The sequence below is a fragment of the Colletotrichum higginsianum genome, chromosome 2, assembly GCF_001672515.1.
Source record: "Colletotrichum higginsianum IMI 349063 chromosome 2, whole genome shotgun sequence".
In the NCBI taxonomy this organism is placed as follows: domain Eukaryota; kingdom Fungi; phylum Ascomycota; class Sordariomycetes; order Glomerellales; family Glomerellaceae; genus Colletotrichum; species Colletotrichum higginsianum.
In genome coordinates, this window is record NC_030955.1 from 5,731,986 (window position 1) to 5,749,508 (window position 17,523).

The 17,523-nt window shown below is 55.6% G+C and overlaps 2 protein-coding genes across 2 annotated transcripts; one reads left to right on the forward strand and one right to left on the reverse strand.

Annotated features, from left to right (window-relative positions):
* Positions 1 to 8,781: 8,781 nt before the first annotated feature.
* CH63R_03461 (uncharacterized protein) lies at positions 8,782 to 10,423 on the forward strand (the record flags this gene model as incomplete). The annotated part of the gene is made up of 3 exons (XM_018298436.1): positions 8,782 to 9,021; positions 9,151 to 10,176; positions 10,238 to 10,423. 3 exons carry the CDS (start codon positions 8,782 to 8,784, stop codon positions 10,421 to 10,423), a joined length of 1,452 nt encoding a protein of 483 aa, XP_018163252.1.
* A 350-nt stretch (positions 10,424 to 10,773) lies between these two features.
* CH63R_03462 (Glucan 1,3-beta-glucosidase) lies at positions 10,774 to 17,135 on the reverse strand (the record flags this gene model as incomplete). Its single annotated transcript, XM_018298437.1, has 10 exons — positions 10,774 to 11,634; positions 11,712 to 11,889; positions 12,428 to 12,459; positions 12,523 to 13,614; positions 13,761 to 13,824; positions 14,259 to 14,541; positions 14,586 to 16,127; positions 16,230 to 16,493; positions 16,569 to 16,814; positions 16,877 to 17,135. 10 exons carry the CDS (start codon positions 17,133 to 17,135, stop codon positions 10,774 to 10,776), a joined length of 4,821 nt encoding a protein of 1,606 aa, XP_018163253.1.
* Between the last annotated feature and the right edge of the window lie 388 nt (positions 17,136 to 17,523).

Consider the following 17,523-nt stretch of genomic DNA (forward strand, 5'->3'; position numbering starts at 1 on the left):
TCGTCCGTGTCAATAGGCGGCCCCTAAATGACTTAGTCGGACCCAGGAACCTGGATTAAACCAACTTACACCATCGTGATCGGACAGCAGCTCTGCGTCCACAGAGCGACTGGACTGCAGTGTTGCAACTCGGCGCGGCTGTGTCCCCCAGTGGCACCCCTTTAGCTCCTCCGCCATCATGTGGTCGAACCCGCATTCAGCAGTTAAAGCTGGTGAGCAGTAGGGCATAAGCCCGGAAGGAGGCGGCACGGACTGCGTCAAGGTCGCATGTGTCATTGCAGTCCGGTCATGATGGATTCTGATGGGGGGGGAGGGCGGCGATATTGGACTCGGGACAAATCGAGGATGAGGTGGAAGGAGATGGGTTGAAAAATAGCAGATAACACCAGCTTGGCCGCCTTTTACATTGGCTGGTAGAAACGAAACATCGGAAGACACGGAAACAGAGGCAGAAACAGAGACGGCTTCAATCAAGCCAGCAGTTCCACCATCTTTAACGTCCGTCACGACAGCCAAAACCTCCTTTGATGCGACGAACATGGACAAGCGCGAAAGCAAAGCCCCTTCGATCGAGTCCCTGTTTATCGCAATGCCAAGATCACCACCACTAGTTGAGACGTCACCGCCCGGCAAACCATGCCGTTTTTTGCTTTCTCAAAAACAGCTTATCTCTCTTTCCTTCATAATCGGAGTCAGGGCTGCGGGGTTCAGGCACAGGTCAGGAACGGCAAACACAAGCTTCAATGTATGTCAAAAGAGAATCGCAGGCGCAAAAGGCGACAGATCCGGGCTTTGGAGGCCGATTTGGCTTCAAGGTATGTTTCATGGCCCCAGTTATTGAAGCCTTGTCGAGCAATCAACTGCCTACGGCCATGTTAAGCTTTTTGTTTCACCAAGCAAATCTAAACTTTCCCCTGAACTCTGTAGACGACACTTTGCACCATCTGTCTCGGAGATCCAATCATAGGAGGTTGCGGTTCTCCAAGATGTCCGTGGCCGTCGGGTTCGGGGCCCGAGGACGCTGACAGGCTCGCTCGTAATAATAAACATACCGGCCAGCAAACGACGAGTTGGTTTGCCTGCCCCTTGGGTTGGACAACGATCATGGGCGATCCCAAAGGGCCGGGTTGTGTCACACCATCTAGGTTGCCACGAGCTGACAGGCAACCCTTACCTGATGGGACCGAGTTCCTTGCATCAAACGCGGCAGCCCACGCGTTAGTGGAAGTGTCAAGCTGCGATATACCATGATTGACAGGTCCAGAAGCCGCTTGGGGGAAACGAAAATCGTATACCGACCGGCCTTCCCAGAATTCTGTTTCGTACAGGTATAAACATGATTGCGGCAAGTTACCCCTGACCATGACTAGTGCAGATCGCTTTGACGATCTCCGCTCCCCCGTACTTGTGACCCCTTGCTTCTTTGATTGTGTGCATGAAGCTACGGGAACTGGGTGCCGAGGTTTTTGTCTCTTATTCAGAAATTAAACTGTGATGACCGGCTGGTTTGTTGCCTTTCAAAGGCCGTATTAGCTGTGCGTTTAGCCATGGAGGAATTGAGGCGGCTGTTAGCCATGCATCTAGATCCCGCTGACTCGAAGCGATTTCAGAGACTCATCCACTTCATACAAGATCCGAGCTTTGAGGTTTGATGATACCGAATTTCGACGGGTGCCTAGTTTTCCGGGTCAAAGATTCTCATACTCATACCAAAACACCTTGTAGTTTCTTTTGAACTGATGCGGCCCGTGGCATAGCTTGTTGGGGAAACTTGGATCAATCCGAGTCTCACGGATTCCGCCCAGGTCACTACTATCCAAAAGAAATCTTTCAAGGAATCGAGATACCATAACTGCCACTCAGTCCATTGTTCCACGTTAGGAAAAAGTTTGCCGTTCGCTTTGATGGGACCTTACATTCACACTATACAGAACACTCCTTCATAGTTTACGAAGGCGGTAGTTCAGGGCAAACTTACCGAAGAAAACCGACCAACTCATTGAGTGAGAGCTGGAAGCTGTTTCAACACCCTCCCCCAACTGACAACTAAAACTGTCGTAGTCTCGTTAGAATTCAGGACTTAGAGACTGTACTATTGCAGACTGTGTACTCTCGGAATGCCACAACACTGTAATCATGAGAGTTTCTCGTTGGCTCAATCACTAAACATTCACAGCGAGGCGCCAGGGCCGTTTTCCCGAGGGTATTCTCATCAACTATCGCAGATCTCGATCAGGCTGTTCATTTCCAGCGGCAGATTGGCAACGGGCCGTCCGTTATGCTTCCCACGGACACTGGTCCCTGCTGTTCCGTATGCACTCGGCCCAACTCCACATGGAGAACCCAAAAGGGCCTGGCCGGCGCTTGAATTGCTTTTTCAGCGGGCACCTGCGGACGCGGCCCTGAGTGGCAAGACGAATTTCGTGTATGAATCATGGCTCGCAATTGGATTTTCGCTAGGCGAAGGCGATGATGGAAAACTTAAAAGAGGAACAACACACTGTCCATGGAGGGGCGTGTCTCACTCTCGACGAACTTCAGATGACACTAACGATGCACTTGCGAAGCTTTGCGGAAGTTTTCCGGAAAGAAATCACGCCCGAATTCATCCTAGGTCAGGCGAACCTGGCGGAAGGACAATACTTGATTGGACCCGAATCCAGGGCTGTCCGACTTCAACTCCCCTTCTGGCGCAGTGGTCTTGGTTCAAACACACGAGAGGCGTGTTAGTGAGAGATAGTGATGCGCAGTTTGATCAAGATGGTTGTGGCGAGAGGCTACATGAGGAAACATGGCAAGCGTTCTTCGTCGAAGTGAAGTGGCTCTCATTGTATTTTTAGGTATCTACCGATCAATGGCCATGGCCTGTTTAGCCGTCATCTGACTTCAGTCTTTCCTGAAACACAAGACGGCCGCCATCATCCAGTGCCTCAAGACTGACCAGCTAACTTGCTTTTCCAGTTGGCCGGTTGGCCCTTGGTTCGTGGTCAACACTCCGGCCTCGACGTCTCAAACAGCCTAGTCACATTCGTTCCGCGGTTTGGTTGAATTCGCCACGTAAAACGTAGTGTGTTTGAGTACCAGTAGCGCCATTTCCATGTAACCAAACATCGAGCCGACTCGTTGATATGCTCTCAAGTATCGTGAAAGCGAGACCGGGACGTCGTCGCCATCTGGGATTCAGGGAAACCAAAAAAAAAAACTGGGGTGTGCTCTCCATTTCTCGGTCCCAAGAAGCCGAGTATGCACACTTAGGCTTCCCTCGTCCTTGGAGAAACAATGTATTCAACTCTTCTGGGTCGCTTTCAAAATTCTTTTCTGGGCCACACTGAGTGTTGTTGAAGTTCCGAGTAAGTACACATCTTTGCTTCAACAGCCCTAAATCACGCTGTGAATGCCCTTGGAATAAACAGTACGCCGAATGGGCTGGTTTCTTCGACTGATCAAGATGTCAAACTACAAGCCAAGCAAGGACTGTCGCCAGTGTGGTGTAGAGTCACGATTCTGAAGCTATCCTCGATGCCGACAAAAAAGATACACTGCGATATCACCAGGCTACCTCCATTTAAGGTTTGATAACCCCGCATACACATCTTGTTGCCTAAAAAAAGCCCATGTTCTCGTTCCATTAACAGACGAAGCCATATCAGGAAGGTTGTGCTGAATGGCGCCAACGAGAACTCGTAGCATTGTTCCCAAGGCCTCTGTGATTGAATTCCTCTCAAATGAACCTTGGAAAAAGAGACAATGATTTGAAAAGAAAGTAGATACGACGCAGAATTCATGAACATGGGCGCAAGGGGGCGACGGCTGACAGCACAGTGGGTTCGTCGGGGTGGCGTTTGCTGCTTGCACGGCCATCAAACGATATTCGCAAATAGAAGGCCGAGAACTCGAAGGGGTTCTGTATGATAGCTGGTAGGCACAATCGAATGGAAAAATCTAATATTTGACTTGGAAGATAGCGAGCAATCGTGCGAAACAGTATTGTAGACCTCCATGATTGTGGTCCGAGGACTCGGGGGGGAGGGTTCCTCTTGACATTATGGAGTTCTGCCATGGAGTAACTACCATAGGAGAAAAGATAGAATGAGGGCATATTGTTTTTTGGGACACGAAAGGTGGCCGCCACGGAGGCATCCGAGAAACAGCCCGCGGAGGGGAGCAAGAAGGAGAGAACGCCAAGTGTGTCGTTGACTTCTCCTGGGAGTTGGAACCAAGATCGTCGGTTACTGTGTCCAATATTACCATTTGTCGCTTTCTTCTTCTTCTCATACTTCCCAAAGCGTCAGCCGAACCTCACATAGCCCGTTTGAAGCAGCGTCAATGGACATGGATCCAGTCAAGTCTTGAATATACAACTCGGTAGAGGAAGAACCGTGCCATCCTGCACTGCATTTCGCAAAACACAAACACCCCCCGTCGTCTAGTTCATGCCCCCTCCTCCCGATCCAATATCCCGAAGCTCTCATATGCGGGCGATCTAGTCTCAATTTGCATCGAGATCATCTAGATGACAAGACCCTGACCAAACTCCCCCTCCCCCCCCCCCCTCACCCTGGACAGGCTTCCGCCCAACACCATGGCAAAGCGGATGTTAGTAGCATGAGGCCATGGGGCTCTCGGCGGCCACGCCAGCACCATCAGCTCAGTGCCCAGTTCGATCTCTGACCCCTTCCCCATCTGATACGTGCTGCCGTGAGCCGCCGTCATGACTTCGAAGCTAACGGGACCCGACTTATGACAGGTCTCAAATCATATAACAGTGGAACGTTATTACTGGACGGCGTTGCCGTTCCGCAGCCATGCCAGTTCGGCTGGGTGATTGTGGCCCTCAATCCCCCCCCTGCCGGTACGCATCATCGTTGAGCAGAAGAACCGCATTAGGTCCCACCCTTCCCTCCTGTACGAACACACTGAACAGTCTGCAGAATCGTGTACGCACATTCCCCCGTGTCACATTTTTGTGCCCTTGGGCTCTCCATCCCTCCACAACTGGAAGACATGTGAAGTAGACACAACTGGAATGTGGAGGATTCTCAATTCGGACCAGGTGGTTATCGACACGCAGAGAGCATTTCAAGGATGGGGGCCAGGGGACACGGCCGCGGACGGGAGCGGGCGATCCGGACTAGCGCATGCAAGCCGTTGTTGGCTTTTTTTTCCTTCCTTGCTTTTTTTTCTTTGGCCGCTGAGTTGTTGGCTCTGCATGCCCACGCGCATCGATACGCAGGTTTGTGTATGCAAGCCCCAAGAGCCTGCATGTTGAATATCTGATCTGTTTTAAGAACGACCGGTGACGGCCAGTGAGCTGGCTGTACATGGCATGAACGCCTCCCGAACCTTTCAAGGGGGCGAAGGTTGCTGAGGCTCATCTTTTCTTGGGCTGCTCGCTGGACAATCAATTAGTTGTCCTCCTCGGACTCTGGCTCGTTTTCTGTCAAAGACTCGGTTGGGTGAAGAAAAGAAAGTGAATGTTTTTCCAAAGCAGCCATCTGTTGAGTGGGTGCAAACAGGAGCTGACTCCGTCCCGTCCGCCTCCCATCGGCATCCGATATCTCGTTCCCCAAGATGAATCGATATATCGACCCAAGCTCCTCTCTGGCCACTGCAAACAGGAAGATGAGATTTCATCACGATTGCCACTGGATGAAGATGGGAAATGACAAGTCATGATCTCGTCCAAACATGCTCTTCTCTCCATCGGGCGAGGAAGGGGGGGGGGGGGGGGGGGGGGAGGGGCCAAGTTGCTCTCCTCCCCTCCGTTTCCTCACCATGAAAACGATCCAATCCGCTCATGGCCCGATTTGCTCACGTACATGCCCAACGATACGGGAACCGCTCAGACATGTCGTCTGCATATTGTATGCGGCCGCTGGCCAGCAAGTACAACTGGGTCACTCAACCCCCACACGCCATGCAAGTTTCCTGACATCCTTGTCTTCTCCCTTAGCCACGACCGCCCCTTGCTCAAGGATCGGAGACGCTGGCCCGGGGAAGCTGCCGTATTGCCGGCATGCAGTGTATTCCTAAAGCGAACCATACGTGGACCACGATCCCAGCCCTGTCACGGCGCCGAGTTAATGGGAAGAGGTGCACTCCATGTGCCCGCAATATTACACAGAAGGAAGGGAAGCGTATTGTTCAAGGTTGGGGATGTTTCTTTTCTCCAGTCTAGTTGCCTCTATTGTGAGTGAGGCTCTTCGCTTTCACTCTCTTTAGCTCGCCGATCATGCTTGGAAGAATGTGTAACAATAAACACCATCTCTGGAGAGTCAGAACTATATGTTGCTTCCGTTCCACCCAAGATGCATGATCGAGGCGGGTGCCCCGTGGGATCCGGGCAAGGAAACGGGTTCAAAGTGACGTGGCGGCGCGCCTCTCTCCCCAGTCCCCACAGCTGATCTAGATCTCATCGCCAGCAAGAAACCATCATCCAGAACACTTTCCGGCCGAATAATTCTGCCATGGTGTCTTTCTCCTTCTCGTATCCTTCCTATTCCACTGATAGAGGAGGACAACACACTGCGGAGTGAGTGGTAAACAGCCACCCCCCTCTCCACCTCCCTTTCCACCCCTCCCCATGCATGACATACTGGGCCAAGCTGTGGCAAATCAACAGGCCAAGAGATTCAGCCGGGCCTAGTAACACCGGTAACAGAGCTCGGGGCTCCGGCCGACTGTCCAAGCCACCACGGCCGCTATGCTTACCAGGGCCGGGTAAGTGGGTATTTTCCTGCATGAGCCCGGTCTCCTCTTTTCTTTCCTTTTTCTTTATTCACTCACTTCTACAAGGGAGGGCCCAAGGTACCGGGATTAGAACAGCCCAGGTATGCAGAAATCGACGGATGGTAAGAGATGGGGCAGAGAGGGGAGAGAGAGAAAGGGTCTGAGGTCTGCCACCCGCATAAGGACACCAAACGCCTACGACCCCTGGCCATGGCGAACGGGTCTGTCATCTTTCCTCCCACCCCCTTTTCCCCTGCTACCCTTGCCACCCAGCAGTAAACGCTCTCCGTGAGGATTAGGCCAGGGACAAGAGATAACCCGGGATCGGGAGGGACCCAGCCGCTCTGGCCCGGGACGATCTCACTTGGGGCAAGGATTCGGTACCGGTACAAGCGTATCATATATCATGAATATGCAAATCAAGCCAGGCCAGGTTCAGCCAAATTCGCCGACGATGAGGTGGGACCTAGGGCTCGGCGATGGTAGATGACCCTACCTTGCCCTCTTGAAGCGTATTCCAACTACCCGTCTGTAGATTGAAAAGACACGGCCTGGCCCCCCCTGCCCCTCTGAGTCCCATTCCATCCATCCGCGAGGGCACTACACACAAACAACACACGCTCGCCTACACGTGCTCCGGGCCGCAGATTCGGCCACCGTCTACCATGCATAAAGTCATGTTTGGCGGGGGCAGACGAGAGTCAAGAGGCTGAAATCTGACAACTTTGACAACCCCGGCCCTTTCCAGTTGAGCAGAAGCCGCATCTTGACCCCAGGGATACATACGTACGCAGATAGAACTCGCCAGAGTCACCAAGAGAACCACCGCCGCACAGATCCCGTCATGCCCATCTCTCGCCCGGGGGACGGCCGAATCGGCAGCCGGATGGCAAAAAGCCTGTCGGCTTCGGATACGCATGCTGCTCGAAAGGGATCCGGCGAGGTCCATCAATCTAATGTATGAGGCTCGTTCTGGGTCAGTCATCTCGCGCGGGAGGCAGGAGACCAGGGGAGTGGGATAGTCCATGGATGATGAGAAGGGGAGGGATAAGGGAAGTGATTTCATCGTCCCGCGGGTGTTTGGTTTGGTCGAACCTCGAAAGACGAGGGGGGATTCATCGGTTCGGTGTCGATTCTCTATCACCCTCCCGTATCCTACGTACTTGAAAAAGAACGCCTCTCCCGTCAAACCGAGTTGATGTCTTGATCCATTAACAACAATCAAGCAGCCCGTTCATCCGTCCGTCTTTCTGTTTTCCCTCTTATCATTCTTATCACCGTGTGTCATTCATTCTTCTCCCGAGATCTCCATTCCTTCGTCTTGGCCTCTGTGGTGGCTCGCCGTCCTGTCTTCGCACACACCCGGTTTCCCAGCCTCCCTGGCTCTTGAATGGTTATCGTATCACAACTCCTGACACCCGACCTCCCCTTGAGCTCGAGCCGCAAGTCGGACCTCTTCGTCCACAGTAACCGAACGGGATTTTGTCTCTTCTCATTGGCCACCCAGACATCCTAAGCATCCCATCCATCCATCGATTCGTCCGTCTGTCCATCCATACATCCTCTTGACGGCTGGCAGAGCGGGAGAGAGAGAGGGAGAGGGAGAGAGTGAAAGAACAGGTTCGACCTTGCCACCCGTCCGCTGGTAGCCGTGGATCATCCGTCCACCTATACCGCTCTTCTGCCGTCGCGGCGAACACCATATAGGTTTTGTAGGCATCCGAAGAACACCGCAGGACCCCACGCCGCATTCTGCATCTCACCCACAGGGCCACCAATACCAGCAGCCGCCCAAAACTCTTCATTGACCGCCGAAACCATCCCCACATCCTCCCCTTCTTCAACGCGCCGGAAGACGACATCGTGCGTGCGTGCGAGTTGAGACAAGCCGCAGAGCACCGATAGAACCCCATCGTCAGGCGAAGGAGCGGTGAGAAGAGTTAGGACCCAGAGGAATCGTCGTCGTCTTTGTCGTCCACGACATCCCGTCTCTGTCATCCTGTGAGAGGTGTAGCTCCTCGACAGTTGGCCGAGATCCGTCCTTCGTTCAAAATGTTTATGAACGCCCCTCCCCGTTTGGGCTACCATGGCTTGGACGTTTTCGCCTTTGAGCAGGACATGAAAGCCAGAGCTCAACAGCGCTTCAACGACCGACGCCAGAAGAAGTTCTTCGTGCGAAACGGCAAGTTTCCTTTGAGCCACCACGGTAGACCGACACAGCAACCGGGAGTCATGGCAAGCGAGGATTGGTCTTTGGCCAGCGTACCGGACGGAATCCAAGACAGCTTCGAGGTGCGTTGGCGGCTTCTCTCCCCTTTCTCACTCCCTCCCCTCCCCCTCTTTTTTTCCCCGTTCGCTCCCCAACGCCTCATCTGATATGTGATCAAGACCGCCGTTACTGACGTTAGTCCCCGTGATTAGGCCCAGCAGCTTAGGAACAGATATCTGGCTGGCACCGCGGGTAGCCCCTACGCTGACCATGATCATGGCATCTTCTATCAGAGAGCCCAACGGCTTGATGGCTCTTTGGGCAACAAGCGACCCGTCGTGGACCACACCCATCTCTGGCAGCCGCCATTTGGAGTCCACGACGTGAATGACATCCAGTCCATGTTCGCACCAATGCAATATCAGTTCGACATAGCCCCCATGGATGGCCTTCACATGCCGTTATCAAACGGCATGGGCCAGGGCATGCCTACATCCTCTCCAGAATTTGCTTCTTCGGACGCTGGTACAAGTTTCGGGAGCTTCTCGTCGTGCTCCTTCGCCCCGGCCGACGGCTCCGCCATCATCACCAGTCCCTCGGACCAGTTCGATTACGCCCACTCGTCCTACACCAACTCGTCCATGGTACACGAGGACCTCCACAATAACATCAAGAGGGCTCCTCCATCGCCGCCGGCCTTCTCAGAGCCTGCTCCTCTCCACTTCTTTGCGACGTCGCAGGAACAGCTTGTCGAGGGCCAGTGCCATATGGATGGTCACGAAGAGGCAGTGCGGGCTGCCATGCTGGAGAATCACGGCGGCTGCAGCGGCATCAAGGCCGATCCAGCAACCCGGCACATGCTGTCGTCGAGGCCACGAAGGGAACTCCCCGATCAATCGCGGTCCTCGCGGACGGGTCCAGGCAGTTCTTCTCGCCGTCGAGGTTCCCCGTCTCGTAAGCAGTCCGTATCCGCCGCCGCCGCACACAAGTCAGAGCCGCGGCCAACACAGTCAAAGCAGTCAAAGCCCTGCCCGGCACAAGCCTCTCCGATGGACCCCACGGAGCGTTCGGCCAAGGACGAATACCTGCTCAAGGCCAAGCAGGAAGGGCTGACATACCGCGAGATCCGAGTCAAGGGCAATTTCACCGAGGCCGAGTCGACGCTTCGCGGTCGATACCGCACGCTCACAAAGAACAAGGAGGCGAGGGTCCGGAAGCCCGAGTGGACCGATAAGGACGTGAGTATCCCCATCTCATGACGTTTGTTTTCAGGGCTCGTCTGACTATTCTGGGCTGCAGGTTCATCTGCTCCAGAGGGCCGTCCGTAAGTTCGCCAAGGGCAACGACCCGGCCTCAACCAAGATCCCTTGGAAACAGGTGGCCGAGTACATCCAGCGGAACGGCGGTTCGTACCTGTTCGGAAACGCCACCTGCCGCAAAAAATGGGACGAGCTCGTCTTGGCCGCATTGGAGGGCCAGATGTAAGGGTCCAGAGCGACGAGCCGACGGTGTCGGTGTCGATGAGGATATTAGTGTTGGTGCGGGCAGGGTCGGGTTGGGCCTGCCTGCTTCATCGTGAGATCGGGGGAGCTGTAGGATTCTGACAAGTGATATGTCGATGCCAACGACGACGGTAACCTAGGATGCCGAGTAGGTTGGCTGATTTCCATGTTTGTACTCAATTAGTTAGACGCCTGCCGCTGGGCAAAATGTTTGCTTGCGTATACTTTTGGGTGCAAGCCGTGTGCATGTGTGTACGTGTGTAGATGTGTGTTTGCCCCCTCCTTTTCCTATTCTTTTTCTTTTCTTTTTCTTTCCCTTTCCTCTGCCCGGCTTCAAAGCTTTCTACTGTGATACGCATCCGCGGGGACGCCAATCTTGGACAACACCTGCAGCAATTGGATGGTGCCATTGGCTTCTGCCTTCAGCGCGTTCCATTCGATTTCGTTCTTGACCAGCGCCGTTCCCGCCAGGACCGTCCCGTTGAGGCTGAGCTTGCCCACCGGCGTTCCGTCCTGACAGATAGCTGCCCCCTCGGCCAATCGAGGCAGGACGACCAAACGGTCACTGGTCATGGCAAGATTGTAACTGATGGAGGCGTCGTCGTTGCCGGGGTCGTCCACCGCGCCGATGTGGGCCTCGACCGCCTCGACGGCCGACTTGAAAAGCGACAGATAGATGGCATGCAGCTCCTCGGGCGTCATGTCACGGTGGATCCTGTCTGCAAAGGTCGCAAATGGCAGCCCGGGGACGTCGAACGAGCCAAGCTGCTTCGCCAGCACATCCCACCGCGAGTCATCCTGCAGCCCATCCTTCATCCGCGCGACTGGCAACAGCTGGATGTGACGGTGTGGTTGGCTCGCCCCCGAGTGCGGGCCGCTATTGAAGAAAGCGTAGAGCTCGCCGTCCCCGTGGTACCGCCTGTACGCCTCAATGCAGGCATACGTTGCCGCCAAGTCATCGGGTTCGAGAAGATGGTTCTGCTGCTTGAAGGCCTTGGTAGCCAAGATGAAGTGTTCGGGGACTACCGCGAACTTGTTCAGGACCAGGTTGTGGCTCGACTCGGGCAGGTCGGCAATGAACAGCGGGCCCTTCTCGGGGCTCTCGAACGGGTCGAAGGGTTTGTGTGGCTCGTCGGGCTTCGGTCTCGGTGCGGCCGGCTTGTTTGCTAGGGCGGGGGAGAATCTCAGCTGGAACTATAACGAAGAGTTAGTCAATATTGCATTCATGCAAGACATAGGCGCGGCGACGCACACGAGAGACAGGTACTTACAGGGATTGAATTCGCGTCGAGGACGGTGGCCTGGGTCGCATAGTAGGTCAGGTCGCCGTTAGAGCGAGCCTTGGCGAATGCTGCTTTGACGAGCTCCGGCAGGTTTGCTGGGGCCTTGATAGGCGACATGTCTTCGTGCAGCACAAGGTCTGAATGGTTGCTGGTGGGGACAATGCGACTTGCCAGGTGGTGTTGCGAAGTTGTAGGTATGTAGGTAGAATGAAAATGAGGTCATCGTCGCAACAGCGGCAGCAGCAATAGCACTATCACCAGAAGAAGTACGTACCGGGATGAGCAAGGAACCCCACCTCGGCCCCCACTTACACCGAGGTCACCGAAACTCGCCATTATTACATGGGCTCTACACCGTACAGAAGAACAGAGGAACAAAGATGGCGAATGAAAGACACGTACAACCAACAAAGGGGCGTTTGCTTGCTTGTGGACAGCTAGCGTCTCTTGGTTGATTGCAACTCCGTCAACGCTGCTATCCGGAACGTCATGTCTTAGTGGAGAGGCAGAACCATTACAGAAAAGGACACTTCACGAAACGACATGGCATCAAAGTTAGTGAAACTGGATGTTGGTTGCATTATATTGACATCAAACCCGGTGCTATGGGGCCTCTCATTGTATCATTCGCGGTCTAAATTCCGGGCAGGCCAACAGCCTGTCGTATCGCCGGGACGAATCGAGGGAGGATATATACGCCGTACAGCGCGACGAAGGCAGTAACAAGACCGGTGACCTATTGTTGTATGCATTAGAAAGGTCATTAACAACAATATGGTATGGGTAGCATATCACGTACCTTTTCAAACCAGGTATGGAAGTAGATGGCCGTCATAAGCAGCATCCAAGAGCTCAAGCCAATGATAGCAGCCGCAAACTTGCCGCCCAAGCCCAGAGCGTCGCCGGGGACGGGCTCTCCTCGCAGGCCCTGCGACTCGACGGTGGCCGTCTTGATGGCGCCGTCCGTCATGACGACGCTGCGCTCTTCTCTGCTCGACCCCCTCCAGCGCATCACCACCCATCCGACCTCGGATAAGAGGAAGCCGGTGCCCAATACCAGGAGGAACACGTGCCCCGAGATGTCGTGCCCGCCGCTCCAGCGCCCGCCAGAGGCTTTGCACGCGACCGCAGTGAATACCTCCTTGGCGTCTCCCTCGCCCATCTCAACCTTCTCCTCGACGAGCTCGCACTTTCCTCCGGTCCAGCGGAAACCGCGGTCGATGATGGCCGGGCCGAAGAACCACTGCGTGACGAAGAACCACCACGTCGTGACAAGCGCCCAGCGAAGCGTGGCCTGCACGCGCGTCGTAATATTCTTGGTCGCCGGGTGGGTGAGGACGAAGGCGAAGAAGGCGGCCGTGATCCAGAACCAGCCGCGCTTGACGAAGACGATGTTGAACAGGTTCGACTTGCGCGCAAAGTACGACGGCGCCGTGGACTGGGAGTGCGCCTGCGCCGCGGCGTCGTAGTGCGACGCGCGGACGTCGGGAGAGAGCAGCGAGAAGACGGTACCGAAGAAGAGTATGACCGGGAAGGAGGCCAGCACTATCGTCTCGGTGGGCGTGGGCAAGTAGGGGCTGTTTCGCGTCGTCCTGGGGGACGACGAGGGGGGCGAAGTCGTGGCGCCGTTGAGTTCGTCGAGTGCGCGCCTAGTCTTGGACCGCATGCTGGGTGCTGGTGGTGTGTCCATCGTAAGTCGTTTTGGAGGGCGCAAAGTGTGTGTTATCGCATCAAGGGCAAAGGAGGGCCACGAAGGAAGAGGATCGCAAGCGACGACAATGTTTAAATTGGCGGCGGGATGGGTGGACGAAGGCCGGAGCTTGGAAGAAATCGACAGGGCAGAGAGTATGACGTTGCCGATACGTGAGGAATCAGCCTGGAAGGGTACGTACTTTTTAGTGAAGCGTAGCGGCAAAAAATCAGAGAGTCGGTCACCGGGTAACGCCGACTGGCCAATCCCCATCTTCTAATCTCGGTGAATGTCACTTGCCGAGGCTTGCTGTGTAATTGAATATTCGGATATGACATATGACGTACCGGAATATGAGAAAGGACACATCGCGGCAGAACATCACAGTCAAGAAGAGAACCAGTGGCGACACTAGCCCGATCGGCCAGTCGGTTACGGTTCTACCTTGAAGGACTAACAAGGAACTTCATATAGAATAGGTAAGAACATGTTCTGTGTTGTCTGTGGCTGAGGGGGTTCGTGTCATACCATCACACTCAAGACAGGCAGGGCTCATGACCGACTTGACATCACATTCAACGGACAAGAATCAGTCAAACCAAACAGATTTTGTATGTATGGATGGTATCAAGGTTGCCTCTAGGGCAACAAAACAACAAAGTCAATCCCGCCATCCCGTATTTCGTGGATCCTCAGCGCACAATCCTTCGTTCGTTTTCTAGAAACCCTCCTCCCCAAACTCCAACCCCCATAATGCAAATGTGCCTCCTGCCAGGATTCCATGGCACAAGAAGAAGAATGAGAAAAAAGGAAGACGCGTCTGACACGCCACTGGACTGACACACCACGGACCACGGAGGTGGGAGGGGTGGCGGATGATGGCCACGCCTATCCGAGAATAGCATGGCGGCGGCTCGCGATCATCAGCTTCTGGGCGTAATCGTAGCCGTCCTCGTACGCCGTCCTCGCCAGCCACGAATCCAGGGGAGACAGCGCCGGCATGCTCGGGAGCGGCGAGGTACCGTACCGGGGCCTCTCCTAGGACGGCTCGTGGACCGGGAATGGGCCGGGGACCCAAGGCCCCTCCGCTTCGTAGTAGGCGCAGGAGCTCTCCTAGAGGGACGGCGCCTGGAAGAGCGCGACGGTGGCGCAGAAGTTGTTGCGGTTGTCACTGTCGAGCGCCGCGCTCTTGCCGTTGACCGTCACCATGTTGACGGCCGCCTTCGTGCTTAGGCCGAAGAACTTGACGTCGCTGTTCTCGAGCGACACCATGTGGTCCTGGCAGTTGTTCTGGCCGACGCACACCTGGTCGTAGTTGTCGAAGAAGGAGTACAGGCCGGCGCCGTAGATGAGAATGTCCTTGGAGTCGATGGCGCGGACGCCCCACGTGCGCGCGCACCTGTTGCCCTGCCCCGCGCAGAAGGTGTCGAAGTTGGGGTCGAGGATGGCCTGGTTGACGGTGAAGGGCGTCTTGGCGTCCGGGTTGCCCTGGAAGTAGGCCGTCTCGGTCTGGATGTGCGCCATGTAGACGTTGGAGGCCTTGTTGAACTGGTAGTTGTACAGCACGTTGTGCTCCGACGCCGTGCCCCAGAACCAGGTGCCCTTGGTCGCCTCGCAGAGCACGCCGCGGCCGTTGTAAATGTTAATCTGGGCCTTGCGGTCCGGCAGGTCGAGCTCGTGGTCGGCCACCCACCACCACGTGTTCTCGAAGTAGCCCGACGACTCGGCCGTCATGTGGGTGAGCATGTAGGCGCCGATGCACTCGGGGTTGGCGGGCGCCGTCACGTTGGGGTTCTTGGCGCACTTGTCCGACTGGAGCTGGGTGCCGGCGCTGCCTCCGATGCGGAAGTGGACGTCCCAGAGGCCGGCCGCACCGGGCGTGGACCCGGCGATGTTGTACTCCATGAGGATGGCGCCGGCCTGGGGTCCCTGGGTCTGGATGATGAGGTCGCTCATCTCGAACGTACCGACGTCGCCAGGCTTGCCGACACGGAAGACGACCTTGGGGTTGGCCTGGTCCTTGAAGGCCGCGCCGTTGGCCATCAGCAGAGGCCAGACCTCGCCCGTGATCTTGATGTCCTTGGGCACTTCGACCGTGTCCGAGATGATGTACGCGCCGTGGTCAAAGTAAACAATGTCGTTGGGGCCGGCCTTGTTGAACAGCGCCTGGATGGCCGCCGTGTCGTCGCTCTTCCCGTCGCCCTTGCAGCCGTTGGCCTTGGCGCTGAGGAACGAGCTGGCCGGCACCTTCTCGTACTGCGGCTTGCTGCGCGTGACAACCTTGCCGTCCGAGGCGAGGAGGACGGCGGGCTTGACGACGGCGTCCTGGGCGGCCTGGACAGCCTTGCCGCTGCCGGCGGCGGCGCCCGTGTATGTCTTGCCCTGGATGAAAGATGCGATCTTTTGGTTGCCGGGGAGGATGGTGGCCTTGGTGTCGAGCATCTGGACGGCGGCGGGAACGTTGGCCGACATGTCGACGTTGTCGAGGATCAGACTGCCGTTGGTCGCGGACGATGCCGGGCTGTAGGCGGTCAGGATGCCGACGGGCGTGTTGCTGATGACGCTGTCGAGGAGCAGGACGGAGCCGACCGTCTGCGAGGCGCCACCGCCGTTGGACATGTCGATACCGACGCCGCAGTTGTTGATCTTGACGTCCTGGAAGGTCCAGAGCCAGTTCCAGTTCATGTAGACGGCCGTCTTGCAGTTGTTGAAGGCTGTGCATGCAACACGTCAGTTTTGGGCCGTAAAAAGAGGAAGATGGACAAAAGGGTAGACAGGAAAAATGGGAGGATGGGAGGGGGGAGTGGAGGACTTACTCAGGTTACGCGTGGTGAACTGCTGCGATCCCATGAAAGCACCATACTTGCCGCCGTTGAACGTCAGGTCGGTCATGAAGCCGCCAGACCCGTTGTCGATGAAGATACCCTGCTGGACGTTGGCTTCGCCTCCGTCGGTGCGCATGTTGAAGACGATGTTCTGCAGGCTGGTGGCCTGGGCGACCTGCCAATGAATGCCGGCACCGGAGGTGAAGGGCATGCCAGTCAAGTCGATGTTGAAGTTGCGAACGAGCTTCCAAAAGTCTAAGAGAGAGAAGGGGCTAGGTTAGCAACGGGGGGACTTTCACAACACGCACAAGTCATCGAGGGTTAACTTACTGTTCTGGTTTGTGTGAGCGTTGTTGCCCTGGTTGTCGTACGGGTTGGCATCGATCACGGCCATGCCGGTGAAGCTCGCAGCCGCCTTGATGGTAGGCAGGGCGGTGGCATCTCCGACCATGTGAGTGTAGTACTTCATCACGATGGGCTTGCTGACGACGTAGGTGCCGGTCGGGAAGTAGACGAGAGCAGGCGTCGTGGTCTGGGAGTCACAGCCGAAGCCGCAGCGGTTTCCGTCGTCCATCGCTAGATACATGAGTTAGCTCTTACGCATATCAAGAGATGGAACAGAGGGGGGGGGCTCTTACCGGCCTGGATAGCAACGGTGTCGTCGCTGGAGCCATCGCCCTTGGCACCGTAGTCCTTGACGTTGCGGTAGATCTTGTAGTTGGCATCACCAAATGCAGAGGTGCCGCGGCGCTCGATCGTCGAGACCCAGAAGCCGGCGGCCGCACCGGGGGTGGCGGCCTGGGGCACGGGATCGGGCGTAGGAGCCGCGAGCGCGTCCAGAGAGAAGAGGCGCAAGGCCAGGAGGGTGGTCGTGAGGACCGAGGAGAGACCCATCATGATGTAGAACCAGCTGATCGTGGGGTTCCTCTTGTGGTTTGTTGGTGGTAATGAGAACGAGGGTATAGACTGCCCAGGGCCTCGACGTTAGCTTGATGTATATGCAGAATAGTCAACGATGTTGATGCTGATGTTGATGAGAGGCGGCTGCGATTAAATACAAAACGCAGCAACCTGTAGAAGTTGAAGAAGAAACTCGAGACTGCTCAAGTATAAAATATGTAGAAAGACAGAGTTGAGTTTTTGTTTTCTTGTGCTCTGTACCAGAAGAGAGTTGAAAGGAGGGACGGGGCAGGATGGCTGTTCCTCTTCACAAACGGTCCATGGTTGAGTAGCCACTACCTTAAGTATGTCAAGTGCGTGAGTGTCAGTGACTAACTGACAATTC